The sequence below is a fragment of the Triticum aestivum genome, chromosome 6B (assembly GCF_018294505.1).
Source record: "Triticum aestivum cultivar Chinese Spring chromosome 6B, IWGSC CS RefSeq v2.1, whole genome shotgun sequence".
In the NCBI taxonomy this organism is placed as follows: domain Eukaryota; kingdom Viridiplantae; phylum Streptophyta; class Magnoliopsida; order Poales; family Poaceae; genus Triticum; species Triticum aestivum.
In genome coordinates, this window is record NC_057810.1 from 702,696,076 (window position 1) to 702,711,860 (window position 15,785).

The window sequence follows — 15,785 nt, forward strand, 5'->3', positions numbered from 1 at the left end:
TTCGCTGCACGTCAGACTGTTCTAAAATGAAAATGAAAATACCACTCTGACGAACGACACTTTCCCCTTTAAATTATCAGTTTTAGGAACAAGGAATGATATGAAGGGTGCTCATGCCGGCACATACTTTTCATGAAAACCGCTATTCTGGTTATCAGCCACGCAAAACCAACAACCCAATCCCCGCAGACTCTATCGGGCATTGGAATGCGACGACACGATTTGATATTCAACGTCATGTAAAATGAGCACGGAGAAAACATATGCTGCCAGAGGCCCTGGTTGAATCAATCTCAGAACACTCCGTCTTAGCACATGTAACTACAGAAATTAAGAGCTCCAAAAGCTCTATACACACATGGCACTCACGCAAGGAAATCCTTCATTTCGATCATTGGACCATTCATTGGTGTCACACTTCATTGTTTTTATCATGGCTTCTGGGATGTGAGGGTATAGAGGTCCCTATATTATGAAAATGTGTCAAGGATATAAGTGTTTGTTTTGCCCCAGTATCTCATATCAACTGTAAAGAGTAATAAGTAGAAAAAGCAATGCATGCCTGTCCCTCTGGACCTCACCTATTTATATTGATGCGGATTTTCAATACTAGCCAATTCATGCAATATTTCATTGTGGTCATTCATGTGTGTCTTATTTATCACAAGGAAGCACAACATCTGTGTTACCTTGTCATGAGTTATAGATGGACAACAGCGGAAATACCGCAGGCAATAGCCTGCATGAATCATTTTCATTTAGAACTGACAATTGGCTCGGGCAATAGTTAATACAACAAGGCAAAGGCAGTCTTTGCCGGATGGATGCAGAGCACTATATTGTACTCCCTCTGTAAACAAATATAAAAGCATTTAGAACACCATTTTAGTGATCTAAACGCTCTTATATTTCTTTATGGAGGGAGTACATTCTACCCAGTATCAATTCGTAGTACATTGTACTCCACCGAATGGAACACGAGAGAAGAGATAAACTAAATTTCAAAATGAGTACAACTACTATTGTCATCAGTAATTAAACAGTAAAAGGATACGATAAACATTTGAACTGAAAAATAAGAGGAAAAAAAATTGCATGCATGGTACAAATCTATAGGCACATCAGAAATGTGTGCTAGTGTAACCAGCAGTTACAGAATAATAAACTGTCTTGAAATATAACTGCCGTTCTAAACTCCAGCATGCAGATCCAATTTATAATGAAGAATAATGGATTCAAAATATGGATGGATTTGAAGGGGCTGTCATACATTCTAGTTGATGCCTAACTACGGCAGACATGCTAGAACAAGTAGGGTTGTCATACATTCTAATTGATAACATATACAAAATATAGACAAAGACAACTTGCAATCTGAGTACAGACATGGATTCTCCTTGATGCTAATTTTCTCAGGAAGTATGCCACATGTAGTCAAGATATTCAAAAGTTCACAAACTCTATCATCAACCACTTCACATTCAATGTAAACAAACTTGAGGCATGCACAGACAAGAAGTTAATCTATTGTTTCTTGGGCTCCTGCTGCTCCTAGATTGTTCTATCAGATAGCATCAAGCCTGCTTACCAGATCAATGTTGCACTTCACAAAAGGATATGCCTTAAATATGTTGTGTACTTTTGAGCACCAATCGACACATGGAGTGGCACCATCTGCCAGCCTTAGAGTCACTCTTTTAAGCATTAGAGCACAATTAAATATCACTTTCACGAACTCAAACTCGTGATCTTCCCCATCAATGCCTTCTATTTCCACGCTTTCAAGATCAGCCAAGGAGATAGTTTGTGTTCTCCAGTCCTTAGGCTCATCACAGAGACAATTTATTGGGCATGTATCTTTCACCTAAAACAAGTGTGAATACAACAGTGTATTATATATGTTTCACTATTGGGACCATAGGTCAAGAATGTACCTAGAATGTTTTTTTATTACGGTATGTATTCCAGATGTATAAGCACAACGATAAATTTACCTCTGATCTTAGTAGGACGATCTTAAGGTTACGTATAGTTGTACGAATCCGATCCATCCCAAGGAGACGCAACACTAATGCTCCAAACCCATGCCCCTTGGTTCTGAGATGCAGGTCCAAACAAGAGAAGTTGGTGAACATATGTTTATGTATCTCAGACTCGAAGCGGAGCTCTGCATTTCGAGAATTAAATGAATCCTGCAAAATCAATTCAACAACACATTACAAACAAATCGATTTAGCGGGCAATTTTGGTAACTTAAGCTTAGGATAACATGAGACATACTTGGACACACATGTGCAGGGATAGGACATGGACGATGGGGTGTTGCAAAGATGCGTTTTTTCCGGAGTCCATCTGCAAGTGCCTCTCTGTGGTGTTTAAGCAGACCTCCAGGAGGCCCCAAAGACCAAGTCTGTAGAACGCCCTTTTATACGAGCAATGCCACGAGAGCTTCTCCACCATTGGTGCTAAGACAGACACCCCTAGGTGGCCGCCAGCATGGAAGTGCGTTATCAATTGCTTAAGCATGGGGGCCTCAATGTCAATACGGGCTATCCACGTATTCCTTCCCTCTACAACAAGTTCCTGCAGCGACCGTGAGTGCATTGTGAGTTTGTCCATGCCTACCAAACCGGTGGTGTTCACCATGAGAAAGCGCAGGCAGGGGCAGCGTGGGATCAACGCGGCTAGGTCGACATGGCAGCCAGAGAGGGAGAGTCTCTTAAGTGAGGGGAAACTAGCACTAGCTCGTGGCGGGGCAAAGCGGAGGTACTCCGCATGCAGGTCAATGGAGGTGGCGCAGTCCAAGCGGGGCAGGTCCACGTCTAGACAATGGTCCTGCAGGTTCTGCAGGAGGGTGAAGCGCAGCTCCACTGGTGCAAGCCTTGCGGCGGCGCGGAGCAGCGAGGAGACACTCGAGGAGGTGAGCATGCCTTCTTGCCAGGGGAAGCTCAAGGGGGTGTCGTCTTGCCAGGGGACGCTGATGTCGAGGAGGAGGCGGTGGAACACCCCAGGACGAGCAGCACGCTGGAGAGCGGCCTCGAGCGAGCCGAATGGGACATCATGGAGTATGACGGTGACCTTGGGGAGGTGGGTCCAGAAGCCATGCCACCGGTGGGAGAGGATGGATGTGCGCACGGCGGCACGGGCGCAGCTGAGGCGCTGGAGGACCTGGAGGAGCAAATCATCTGAGAGGGTGCTGATGAGGTCTTCTGAACCGCAGGAGCCATGGCTTGGTCCATTGCCCGACTCCGACTTCTCCGTGGAAAACCCCAATGCCATACCTACAACTGAATTATTTGAGAGAGAGATATATATAACACATGGGGAATACTTAATTAACTTGTCCCACCTGAGTTAACAGCGACGATCTACTCTTATACTACCTTGATTTGCTTCCAAAATCAATAACAGTTTGAAATTATATTTGTTGTCCTATTCGTAGATAGTTTGCCTTCGAATTTGGTCAAATTTTATACCTTGTGATTTTACACAAAATTTATAGGCATGAATTTGTTTTCTTTTTCTAGGAAAACATGAGTTTAGGGCTCTACCAAAGATAAAAGCAATTATTGTGTAGATCTAGGAAATATGCTAACCATGAATAACATGAAAGTAAATGTTGCTTCTAGGAATATATGCTAATCATGTAAGCACAGAGCTGCTAACCAGAAATAAGATCAATGTTGCCTTCCACATATGGATACTCCCGGAAGATGATGTTTACTTTTGTGCACCAATCATCACCTGGCATGTCCTGCTCTAGCAGCCTCACTGTCACACTTTTAAGCATCGGCGCACATCTAAATAGCACTCTCAATAAGTCAAGCTCATGATCCTCCCCTTCAAAACCTTCGATTTCAACCTTTTCAAGATTATTCAAGGAGACAATTTGGGTTTTCCAGCCCTTTGGGTCATCACAAGGACAATTAAGTGGGCACGATTCTTTCACCTAATAATGAAGATAAATGTACATCACGTCAATGCATTATAGATGCTCCACTTAGATGTTCATTGAGAAAGTACAAGACCATATGTTCCATATATATTACCACGGTGATAAATTAATTACCTCCGATCTCAGTAGGACGATCTTAAGGTTTCGTATATCTGCAAGACGAAGACCATGATAATGTATGCCAAGGAGACGCAACACAAATGCGCCAACCACGTGCCCTCTTGTTGTGAGATGTAGATTCAAAGCAGAGAAGTGGGTGCCCATATGGCTAAATATCTCTGTGGCAAAGCGGCGCTCTGCATCTAATAGAGAAAATTTTGAATCCTGAAAAAATTCAATTTAGGAAGACATCATCATGAATATGTTCAATTTAGTCAATAGTCTATAAATTGGGCAGGACAGGAGACATACTTTGGGAGACATGTGCAGGGACAAGACCTCGACCTGAGTGAGCACCGCCGCTCCGTGTCTCTCCGGCGACTCTAAGCCCACCTCCAGGAGGTCCAGGTGCCAAAGACCAAGCGCATGGCCATGGGTAAACAAGTTGGGGTACGTGCACCTCAAGGAGACCTTCTCCACCATTGGTGCCAAGATGGTGCTCCCAAACTTGTCATCAAGGGACCGTGTAGTCAATTGCTTAAGCAACCTTGCATTTACACGGCCTTGAAGCGGCTTCCGGCGCTCCACGAGGACCTCTTGCAGCGACGCCGAGTGGACGGTGAAGGCGTCCATCGTGAGCACGCGCAGGTGCGGGCAGCACGGGATCAAGGCGGCGAGGTCGAGGTGGCAGCCGGAGAGGGTCAGTCTCTCGAGCAACGGGAACCCTGAGTGGGCTACCTCGAGGTCCAGCGACACCCCATGCAGCTCGATCGAGGTGGCGCGGTGAAAACGGGGCAGCTTTACGTGGGAAGGACCCCGCGTCCATTGGGTGAGGGTGAAGCGGAGCTCCACGGGCGCGAGCGCCGCGGCAGCACAGAGCACGGAGGAGACGCTGTCGGCGCACAGCCTGCTGGCCTCCTCCGGGACACGGATGTCGAGGAGGCGCACCCCTTGCCCGGCAGCGCCGCGAAGCACGTCCTCGAGCGAGTCAAGCGGGACGTCGTTGAGGGTGACGTCGACCACGGGGAGGCTGGAGCAGACGCGGCGCCACTGACGGGAGAGGACGCTGGTGCACGCAGCCGCGCGGGCGCAGCGGAGGCGGAGGAGGACCAGGTGGAGCAGATCGTCCGGTAGAGAGCTGATGCGGTCGGCTGCTCCGGTTTCGTCCATGGGAAACCCTAATGCTATTGCATGCATGTGGTGCACGGGAGATATTGGGGGGCCGGGGAGGAAAACGAGAGAAAACGAACACCGAAACAGGGTACCAAGCCGGCCTCTTCTCTCCTATTTTTTCCGTTTTCCTTTTTATATAGAGACGGACTCCTCGTTATAGCCTCACGCTTAGAGCGGGGCTTCTCGTGCAGGCTTGTGGTCGACGCAACTTTGTTTGTGTCACCATCTTCAGGTCCTACACAATGCCTGATGAATTAGATGCACGGTTCAAATATAATCGACCATCAGGCTGCAGATGGGACTGTAGATGAAAGTCCCACAATAATCCACCTAGTCTCAATACAGTTTGGTGTTGAAAAAATGAACATCCCACCAAAACAAACATAGATAAAGTGAAAATAAGTGAGATTCCCACTAAACAAAACAAATCAGTTTACCGAGCAGCTGCGGCACCGTCCTCTTCTCTGCTCATTGGGGCACGACCTACTAGGGTCAACGTCTAGATAATAGGGCAAAGATGGGCTCCCAATGGTATAGGTGGGCTAGCCCGATTATTATTTTTTCTTTCCAATGGGCTCCCACTAAAGAAAATTAAATGGGATGGCTAATTAGTCCCATTTAATCCCACCTCCTGAATCGATCAGGATCGAGCTAGCAGCACACATCCGCACAGTTATCCAGAGGGAGATGATTATGGAACAATGATCACTGTAGTCTTTGCACTTCGAAAGTTGGCTCTGATTCTGAAACTTCTTACGAATGTGAAGCCTTCACACGAGTACCAGCTAGGAACCTCTGACGGATGGCCCTAGGTTTTCCGCTCTCAGTGCTAATAGATTTTTTTTGAGAATCAGTGCTAATAGATAAGTTTGAAGTCGTTGTCGACACCTTCTAATTAATCGACACCTTCTACTCGCATTATAGGAAGTTCCTTCTTTCCAGTCTATTAATATCTACTTCATTCAGAAATAATGACAGATAATAAATGAAATATAATTCCTATATGTGGCAACCATTACCATTTTTCTACTGTCTCAAGTACCTCATGGTTAGCACATGATGATAGTCCTAGGAATAAATTTACGATTTCCTAATTTCCTATGACCATCATGCAACTTGGACTACAAAGAAAGTCGAAGCAAGCCACATTCTTGGTCCACGGAGTACTCCGGACGCGATTTCTTCCGCAAACCGAATACAATAGTGGGAGAGGTTTGCGGGAGTCCGGACCGCTCCCAAACCCGCTTTAGACCGCCTTGGCCCACCAAAAACCCGCCAGCTGCCCCTCCCGCGCTTATCTTTCGATGCACGCGCCGCCTACCGCGCCGCATTCATGCTAGCCCAAAGCACACGGAGGCCAGCATTGATGTGGCGATGTGACCGGACGGAGGAAGGGCGGCGCTGACCGATGCGATGCTTCAATGCGGACACAGGTTCCTGAGGAACCAACTCCGGCCGATGTGCTGCATAGCCCTTCGCATGGCCTAGTCGCGACTATTTAAGCCGCGCTCTGGCGCCGTCCACATCGCATCCTCCTCCTTCCTCCTCCTTCTCCTCCTCCTCGCTGCACCCCCTACACATCTCCGGCGATGGGCAAGTCCTGGGCGTCCGCGCTGGCAGGCGGTTTTGGGACGGGATCTGGCGGCTCGTGGAGACGCTGCCCTCGGACTCCGGGGTCGTGTCGGCTGGCGGCGACTCGACTCGAGAGGAGATCGTCATCTCCTCCGGCGACGAGGAGGACCGGCCGCCACCGCAGTCCATGACAGCGGGGCCGGGCCAGGTCTACGCCGGCACAGACACAGAGTTCGAGGAGTAGATGGAGCTGATGCTCTGTCACTCCGTCGTCCATACCAATGGCCCGACTTGGCCACCGGGAGCGCTCCTCCTCGTGAAGCCGGAGCCGGCATCCTCTCCATGCTCTCCACCGCCGCGCAGCAGTGACGTCCAAATCAGACGCCGTGATAAGTCTTCAACGTATCTATAATTTTGCTGTTCCATGCTATTATACATATTATCAATCTTGGATGTTTTATATACATTTACAAACAACTTTATATATTTTTTGGGACTATTAACTTAGTGCCTAGTGCCGGTTGATGTTTTTTTGCTTGTTTTTGACTTTGCAAAATATTAGTACCAAATGAAGTCCAAATGCCATGATTTTTTTTGGAGATATTCTTTTCTGACAATAAGAGACCCTGGAAGCTTTTCGAGGCCATGAGAAGATGGAGGAGTGGCCCACTAAGCACCAGGGCGCGCCAGGAGTATATATCGGAGTATAGTTTAGGTAGTATATATACTACCTAAAATGTTAAGCTAGTATATATATACTACTTTTTTGATAGTATGTATGATATTTTGAGCATATTTCGTTTTAATATGTACCTATTTCACAAATACAATAAAAACTATGAGCTCTTATAATTTTTTATGTAACTGACTTTGAAAAATCTTAAATGTAGTATATAAACATACTAAAAATAACAAAATAATATATATAATACCATATATATATATATACACACACACTATAATTTATGCTATGAATCAAAAGAAACTTTTGGTAAGATAAATAACTTAAATTTATCATAATTGTTTGTTGATATATGTTACAACCGTAGGACAAATAATACAATAGTTAATAATTAGCAATGTCTTTGTGTGACTTATTATGCCAACTAAGTGCAAAACATCATACTCATTTAGGTTGTAGTCCGATGAAATAATATGTTTAAACAAATATAAAAATTTAGCATAAAATATATGTATTTTTGATTTCGCCCCGGGGCCCAAAATATGATTGGGCCGGCCCTGGCTCGAGATAGAGTACCTCCTTTGTGACCACCGCCTCCGGGCGCCGCTCATCGCTGGCCTTGTCGTGCTCCGCAACCGCGTGTCATGTGGCTCGCCGTGGGAGTCCGTGTGCGCGGGGACACTCGCAGCACCCTGACAACCCCATCCGCACCATCGTCATATGTGTTGGTGGTTCGCACGTCGTCCTGTACCAGCCAGTCGACAAGGACGCGACAGTGTGCTCGCATTCAAAGACAAGATGCATGAGGTTCGTGAGTTTCTGGTTGACAGACGCGTCAGGATGGCCTGTCTCGGCGCGGCGGAGGTGGCACACAAGCTGGCCGGCAAGTGAGGGCTTCATGTGACACGGCATGTGGAGCTGAACGACCTGTTCGCCCATGTGCATGGGATCATCAACAATATCCCTGGAGCCGTGTCATGGAAGATACCGATCAAGGTGGATTCGGAGGACGGGGGGCATTGATACGTGATGTAGGGTAGAACCCTAGAGGCCGATCTTTCACGTTTGGAGAGGATCCCTACGAAGAACACGAGGAGGGGAACGAGGGAAATCACGTGAAACACGAGAGAAACACTCAACCAACGAGAATATGGTCACACATGAGCTAGATCATCGGAACACAAAGTGATACAAGATCCAAATCCAACAAGGGACGATACAAAGGGTAACCGGTTCTTCTCCGTGAGGAGGTCTTGACGATGGTCTTCTCCGGATGGAGGTCTTGAATCCAAGTGGATCTTGTCTGAAGAGGTGTCGGTCCCTCACGAAGGAGTAGATCCGGGTGGATGAGCAAGGCTCTATCTCAAAGTATGAGCTAAACCAATGCTAACCCTAGCTAGGAGGTAGAAGAGGTCTATTTATAGTCATAGTGCAAATGAGGGGTAAAGTGAAGGGGTACATGGGCCTCAGCCCGCAACTGGGCGCAGCCAGGGGTCGGACGTCTGGTGGGCGTCGGACGTCCGGAGACTCGGGACGGCCCGGTCGTCCGTAGATCTTCGGACGTCCATAAATTTGCTTCTGTGGTCGGTGGCACGGTCATCCGGTCTTCCTCGGATTTTCGTTAATTTGGTTCTGTTGGGGAAGTGTCGGACGTCCGGAGGGGCTCGGTCGTCCGGAGCCTGGGAGTCGTCGGACGTCCGGTCCTGGTCGGACGTCCGGCCGCTGGAGCTTCTGCTGCCCTGTCTTCCTTGTGCTGTAGCGACCTCCAGGGGTCGGACGTCCGGGCTGGGCCGGTCGTCCGGAGCCTGTAGCTTCCGCGGCAGCTCTTCTTCTTGTCCTTCCCACTTAGTGTCCTCGTCGTCTTGGCCTTTGGGTGTAGCTGTTCCATGGCTCTCCTCCAAGCACCTGATCACACATAGAGTCTCCGCATGAGGTAGTAGCCATGTCTCATAAGTAGAGAGAGGGAGTTCGGAGAGGAGCGAGTTCACCTTATCTCCGATAGCCTTTGCTCGAGCTCTTGTCATGGGTCCACATGTAGTCGAGGGAGATGTAGGTACGTCCATGGGGATGATCGAGGGATGCTCCGCATCATCTCCCCCCCCCCTTGAGAAAGATCCGACCTCGGATCGAAAGTGTCATCACCATGGTATGGCGAGAGGTCCTTCACATTGAAGATGTCGATCATGTTGTACTTGTTGCGTGGGAGGTCGATCTTGTAAGCGTTGTTGTTGTAGCGTGCTAGCACCTTGAAGGGTCCATCGGCTCGAGGTAGGAGTTTTGACTTGCATACCTTGGGGAAGCGGTCCTTGCTAAGGTGTAGCCACACGAGATCTCCAATGTTGAATATCATGGGTTGCTTGTTGATGTTGAGCTTGGTCGCGAGTCGTTGTACTTGGCGCTCGATGGTGTGCCTTGTATCTTCATGCATCTTCTTGAGGTAGCTTGCTCGTGCCCTCGCGTGGGGGTTGGTGCGCTCTTGTAGAGGAAGAGGTAGAATGTCCAATGGGGACAACGGGTTGAAGCCGTAGACGACCTCGAAGGGGGACTTGCCGGTAGTCAAATGTCTTGCATGGTTGTAGGCGTACTCGGCGATTGGTAGACACTCTTCCCACTCCTTGATGTGTTGGGGAACGTAGCAGAAATTCAAAATTTTCTACGCATCACCAAGATCAATCTATGGAGATTCTAGCAACAAGAGAGAGAGGGAGTGCATCTTCATACCCTTGAAGATCGCTAAGCGGAAGCGTTACAAGAACGCGGTTGATGGAGTCGTACTCGCGGCGATTCAAATCGCGGAAGATCCGATCTAGCGCCGAACGGACGGAGCCTCCGCGTTCAACACATGTACAGCCCAGGGACATCTCCTCCTTCTTGATCCAGCAATGGGAGAGGAGAAGCTGAGGGAGAACTCCGACAGCACGACGGCGTGGTGGTGATGGAGCTCGTGGTTCTCCGGTAGAGCTTCACTAAGCACTATGGAGGAGGAGGAAGTGTTGGAGGAGGGAGGGGTTGTGCTAGGGGAAGGGTGTGCGGCTGCCCTATCTCTCCCTCACTATATATAGGGGTAAGGGAGGTGGAGGAGGCGCCCTAGGGTTCCCTAGGGGAGGGGTGGCGGCCACAGGGGAAACCCTAGATGGGTTTGGGCGCCTCCACCCCTAGGAAACTTCCCCCCCAAGCCGGGAGGGGCGGCTGCCCTAGGGGAGGCGCCCCCACCTCTCCTGGTTAGGTGAGAGGGGTTGGGAGGGGCGCACCACCCCTTAGTGAGCTGCTTTGCCCCATCCCCTTTGGCCCATGAGGCCCTCCAACACTTGTCAGGGCTCCCAATACACCTTTCGGTCATGCTGGCCATAGCCTGGTACCCCTGGAACACTTCCGGACTCCAATACCCTTCGTCCAATATATCGATCTTCACCACCGGACCATTCCGTAACTCCTCACAATGTCCGGGATCACATCCGGGACTCCGAACTACCTTCGGTAACCACATACTATTTCCCATAACAACTCTAGCGTCACCGAACCTTAAGTGTGTAGACCCTACGGGTTCGGGAACCATGCAGACATGACCGAGACGTTCTCCGGCCAATAACCAACAGCGTGATCTGGATACCCATGTTGACTCCCACATGTTCCACGATGATCTCATCGGATGAACCACAATGTCGGGGACTCAATCAATCCCGTATACAATTCCCTTTGTCTATCGGTATGTTACTTGCCCGAGATTCGATCATCGGTATCCCAATACCTCGTTCAATCTCGTTACCGGCAAGTCACTTTACTCGTTCCGTAATGCATGATCCTGTGACTAACTACTTAGTCACATTGAGCTCATTATGATGATGCATTACTGAGTGGGCCCAGAGATACCTCTCCGTCATACGGAGTGACAAATCCCAATCTCGATTCGTGCCAACCCAACAGACACTTTCGGCGATACCTATAGTGCACCTTTATAGCCACCCAGTTACGTTGTGATGTTTGGTGCACCCAAAGCATTCCTACGGTATCCGGGAGTTGCACAATCTCATGGTCTAAGGAAATGATACTTGATATTTAGAAAAGCTCTTAGCAAAAGAACTACACGATATTGTGCTATGCTTAGGATTGGGTCTTATCCATCACATCATTCTCCTAATGATGTGATCCCGTTATCAATGACATCCAATGTCCATGGTTAGGAAACCTTAACCATCTATTGATCAACGAGCTAGTCAACTAGAGGCTCAGTAGGGACATGTTGTGGTCTATGTATTCACACAAGTATTACGGTTTCCAGTTAATACAATTATAGCATGAACAATAGACAATTGTCATGAACAAGGAAATATAATAATAACCATGTTATTATTGCCTCTAGGGCATATTTCCAACAGTCTCCCACTTGCACTAGAGTCAATAATCTAGTTCACATTGCTATGTGATTGCAATGAATTCAACACCCATGGGGTTTGATCATATCTCACTTGTGAGAGAGGTTATTAATCAACGAGTCTGAACCTTTCAGATCTGTGTGTGCTTTACAAATCTCTATGTCATCTTCTATATGCAGCTACCATGCGCTACTTGGAGCTGTTCCAAATAACTGCTCTACTATATGAATCCGGTTCACTACTCAGAGTCATCCGGATTAGTGTCAAAGTTTGCATCGGTGTAACCCTTTACGACGAACTCTTTTACCACCTCCATAATCGAGAAAATTCCTTAGTCCACTAGTTACTAAGGATAACCTTGACGGCTGTCCTGTGATCCATTCCTGGATCACACTTGTACCCCTTGACTGACTCATGGGAAGGCACACTTCAGGTGCGGTACATAGCATAGCATACTATAGAGCCTACGTCTAAAGCATAGGGGACGACCTTCGTCCTTTCTCTCTCTTCTGCTGTGGTCAGGTCTTGAGTCTTACTCAATACTCACACCTTATAACACAAACAAGAACTCCTTCTTTGCCGTTTGTTTTGAACTCCTTCAAAATCTTGTCACGGTATGTGTTCATTTGAAAGTACTATTAAGCGTTTTTGATCTATCCTTGTAGATCTTGATGCTCAATGTTCAAGTAGCTTAATCCATGTTTTCCATTGAAAACCACTTTTCAAATAACCCTATATGCTTTCTAGAAATTCTACATCATTTCCAATCAACAATATGTCAACAACATATACTCATCAGGAATTCTATAGTGCTCCCACTCACTTCTTTGGAAATACAAGTTTCTCATAAACTTTGTATAAACCCAACATCTTTGATCATCTCATCAAAGCGTATATTCCAACTCCGAGATGCTTACTCCAGTCCTTAGAAGGATTGCTGGAGCTTTGCATACTTGTTAGAATCTTTCAGGATTGTCAAAACCTTCCGTTGTATCACATACAACCTTTCCTCAAGAAAATCATCGAGGAAACAATGTTTTGACATCCTATCTGCAAGATTTCATAAATAATGCAGTAACTGCTAACATAATTCCAACAGACTCTTAGCATCGCTACGAGTGAGAAAGTCTCATCGTAGTCAACTCCTTGAACTTGTCGGAAAACATCTTAATGACAAGTCAAGCTTTCTTAATGGTGACACTTACCATCATTGTCCGTCTTCCTTTTAAAATATCTGTACCCAACAGCCTTACGACCATCAAGTAGTTCTTCCAAAGTCTACACTTTGTTTTCATACATGGATCCTCTCTCGGATTTTATGGCCTCGAGCCATTCATCGGAATCCGGGCCCACCATCGCTTCTCCATAGCTCGTAGGTTCATTTTTGTCTAGCAACATGCCCTCCAAGACAGGGTTACGTACCACTCTGAAGTAGTACGTATCCTTGTCAACCTACGAGTTTTGATAGTGACTTGATCCAAAGTTTCATGATCAATATCATCAACTTCCACTTCAATTGGTGTAGGCGCCACAGGAACAACTTCCTGTTCCCTGCTACACACTGGTTGAAGTGATGGTTCAATAACCTCATCAAGTCTCCACCATCCTCCCACTCAATTCTTTCAAGAGAAACTTTTCCTCGGGAAAGGACCCATTTATAGAAACAATCACTTTTGCTTCTGGATCTGAAATAGGAGGTATACCCAACTGTTTTGGGTGTCCTATGAAGATGCATTTATCTGCTTTGGGTTTGAGCTTATCAGGCTAAAACTTTTCCACATAAGCGTCGCAGCCCCAAACTTTTAAGAAATAACAGCTTAAGTTTCTCTAAACCATAGTTCATACGCTGTCATCTCAACGGAATTACGTGGTGCCTTGTTTGAAGTGAATGCGGTTGTGCCTAACCCATAAACGATAGTGGTAGTTCGATAAGAGACATCATGGTATGCACCATATCCAATAGGGTGCAGTTATGATGTTCGGACACACCATCACACTATGGTGTTCTAGGCGGTGTTAGTTGTGAAACAATTTCCACAATGTCTTAATTGTGTGCCAAACTCGTAACTTGGATATTCATCTCTATGATCATATCATAGACATTTTATCCTCTTGTCACGATGATCTTCAACTTCACTCTGAAATTACTTGAACCTTTCAATAATTCAGACTTGTGTTTCATCAAGAAAATATACTCAACATCTACTCAAATCATATGTGAAGTATAAGGATATCCACTGCGTGCCTCAGCACTCATTGGACTGCACACATCAAAATGTATTACTTCCAACAAGTTGCTTTCTTGTTCCATCTCACTGAAAACAAGGCCTTTCAGTCATCTTGCCCATGTGGTATGATTTGCATGTCTCAAGTCATTCAAAATCAAGTGAGTCCAAACGATCCATCTGTATGGAGTTTCTTCATGCATATATACCAATAGACATGGTTCGCATGTCTCAATCTTTTCAAAAACGAGTGAGTCCAAAGATCCATCAACATGGAGCTTCTTCATGCGCTTTATATCAATATGACTCAAATGGCAGTGCCACAAGTATGTGGTACTATCATTACTATCTTATATCTTTTGGCATGAACATGTGTATCACTATGATCGATATTCAATAAACCATTCATTTTAGGTGCAAGACCATTGAAGGTATTATTCAAATAAAAAAAGTAACCATTATTCTCCTTAAACGAATAACCTTATTACGATTAACATAATCCAATCATGTCTATGCTCAACGCAAACACCAAATAATAATTATTTAGGTTTAACACCAATCTCGATGGTAGAGGGAGCATGCGATGCTTGATCACATCAACCTTGGAAACACTTCCAACACTTATCGTCATCTCACCTTTAGCTAGTCTCCGTTTATTCCGCAGCTTTTATTTCGAGTTACTAACACTTAGAAACCGAACCGGAATCTAACACCCTGGTGCTACTAGGAGTACTAGTAAAGTACACATTAATATAATGTATATCCAATATACTTCTGTCGACCTTGCCAGCCTTCTCATCTACCAAGTATCTAGAGTAGTTCTGCTTCAGTGACCGTTCCCCTCATTACAGAAGCACTTAGTCTCGGGTTTGGGTTCTACCTTGGGTTTCTTCACTAGAGCAGCAACTAATTTGCCGTTTCATGAAGTATCCTTTCTTGCCCTTGCCCTTCTTGAAACTAGTGGTTTTACTAACCATCAACAATTGATGCTCCTACTTGATTTTTACTTTCGCGGTGTCAAACATCGCGAATAGCTCAAGGATCATCATATCTATCCCTGATATGTCATAGTTCATCAGGAAGCTCTAGTAGCTTGGTGGCAGTGACTTTGGAGAACCATCACTATCTCATCTGGAAGATCAACTCCCACTCGATTCAAATTGTAGTACTCAGACAATCTGAGCACATGCTCAACGATTGAGCTTTTCTCCCTTAGTTTGTAGGCTAAGAAATTCGTCAGAGGTCTCATACCTCTTGACGTGGGCACTAGCCTGAAATCCCAATTTCAGTCCATGGAACATATCATATGTTATGCGACGTTTCAAAAAACGTCTTTCACTACTAGGAAAAGGGATATAGATAGGATTGATACTAATGGCGCACCAGGTAAGTAGTGCGCCACTACTATATACTAATGGCGCACCGGTTGGAGATGCGCCATTAGTGTGGAAGACACTAATGGTGCACCAGACACTCGGTGCGCCACTAGTATTTTTTTTTTCATTTTTCCATACATACTAATGGCGCATCAGGTCGAAGTGCGCCATTACTAGTTCTAACTAGTAATGGTGCACCGGGCAGACATTGCGCCATTAGTATATTTTTTTACTTTTTTGCAAAATAACTAATGGCGCACCGTGTCACAGTGCGCCATTACTAGTTTAAACTACTAATGGCGCACTTTTCCACAGTGCGCCATTAGTATA

General features: G+C 46.2%; 2 protein-coding genes across 2 annotated transcripts; both read right to left on the bottom strand.

The window, feature by feature from the left end:
• Positions 1–1,564: 1,564 nt before the first annotated feature.
• LOC123139675 (uncharacterized) lies at positions 1,565–3,279 on the bottom strand. Its single transcript, XM_044559409.1, has 3 exons — positions 2,281–3,279; positions 1,995–2,192; positions 1,565–1,864 (listed from the first exon to the last, which is right to left on the bottom strand). Exons 1-3 carry the CDS (start codon positions 3,277–3,279, stop codon positions 1,565–1,567), a joined length of 1,497 nt encoding a protein of 498 aa, XP_044415344.1.
• Positions 3,280–3,661: 382 nt separating this feature from the next.
• Positions 3,662–5,224, bottom strand: LOC123139676 (uncharacterized). The gene is made up of 3 exons (XM_044559410.1): positions 4,367–5,224; positions 4,070–4,279; positions 3,662–3,949 (listed from the first exon to the last, which is right to left on the bottom strand). The coding sequence occupies exons 1-3, from the start codon at positions 5,222–5,224 to the stop codon at positions 3,662–3,664; spliced, it is 1,356 nt and encodes a 451-aa protein (XP_044415345.1).
• Positions 5,225–15,785: the final 10,561 nt, after the last annotated feature.

Bases quoted from the DNA above. Each gene is read 5' to 3' on its own strand.
- LOC123139675 (XM_044559409.1), bottom strand. From the start codon at position 3,279: ATGGCATTGGGGTTTTCCACGGAGAAGTCGGAGTCGGGCAATGGACCA. The intron at 2,193-2,280 runs GTATGTCTCATG...TTGATTTTGCAG, and splicing joins CCCTGCACATGTGTGTCCAA to GATTCATTTAATTCTCGAAA. The intron at 1,865-1,994 runs GTAAATTTATCG...CACTTGTTTTAG, and splicing joins TCGTCCTACTAAGATCAGAG to GTGAAAGATACATGCCCAAT.
- LOC123139676 (XM_044559410.1), bottom strand. From the start codon at position 5,224: ATGGACGAAACCGGAGCAGCCGACCGCATCAGCTCTCTACCGGACGAT. The intron at 4,280-4,366 runs GTATGTCTCCTG...GAATTTTTTCAG, and splicing joins CCCTGCACATGTCTCCCAAA to GATTCAAAATTTTCTCTATT. The intron at 3,950-4,069 runs GTAATTAATTTA...CTTCATTATTAG, and splicing joins TCGTCCTACTGAGATCGGAG to GTGAAAGAATCGTGCCCACT.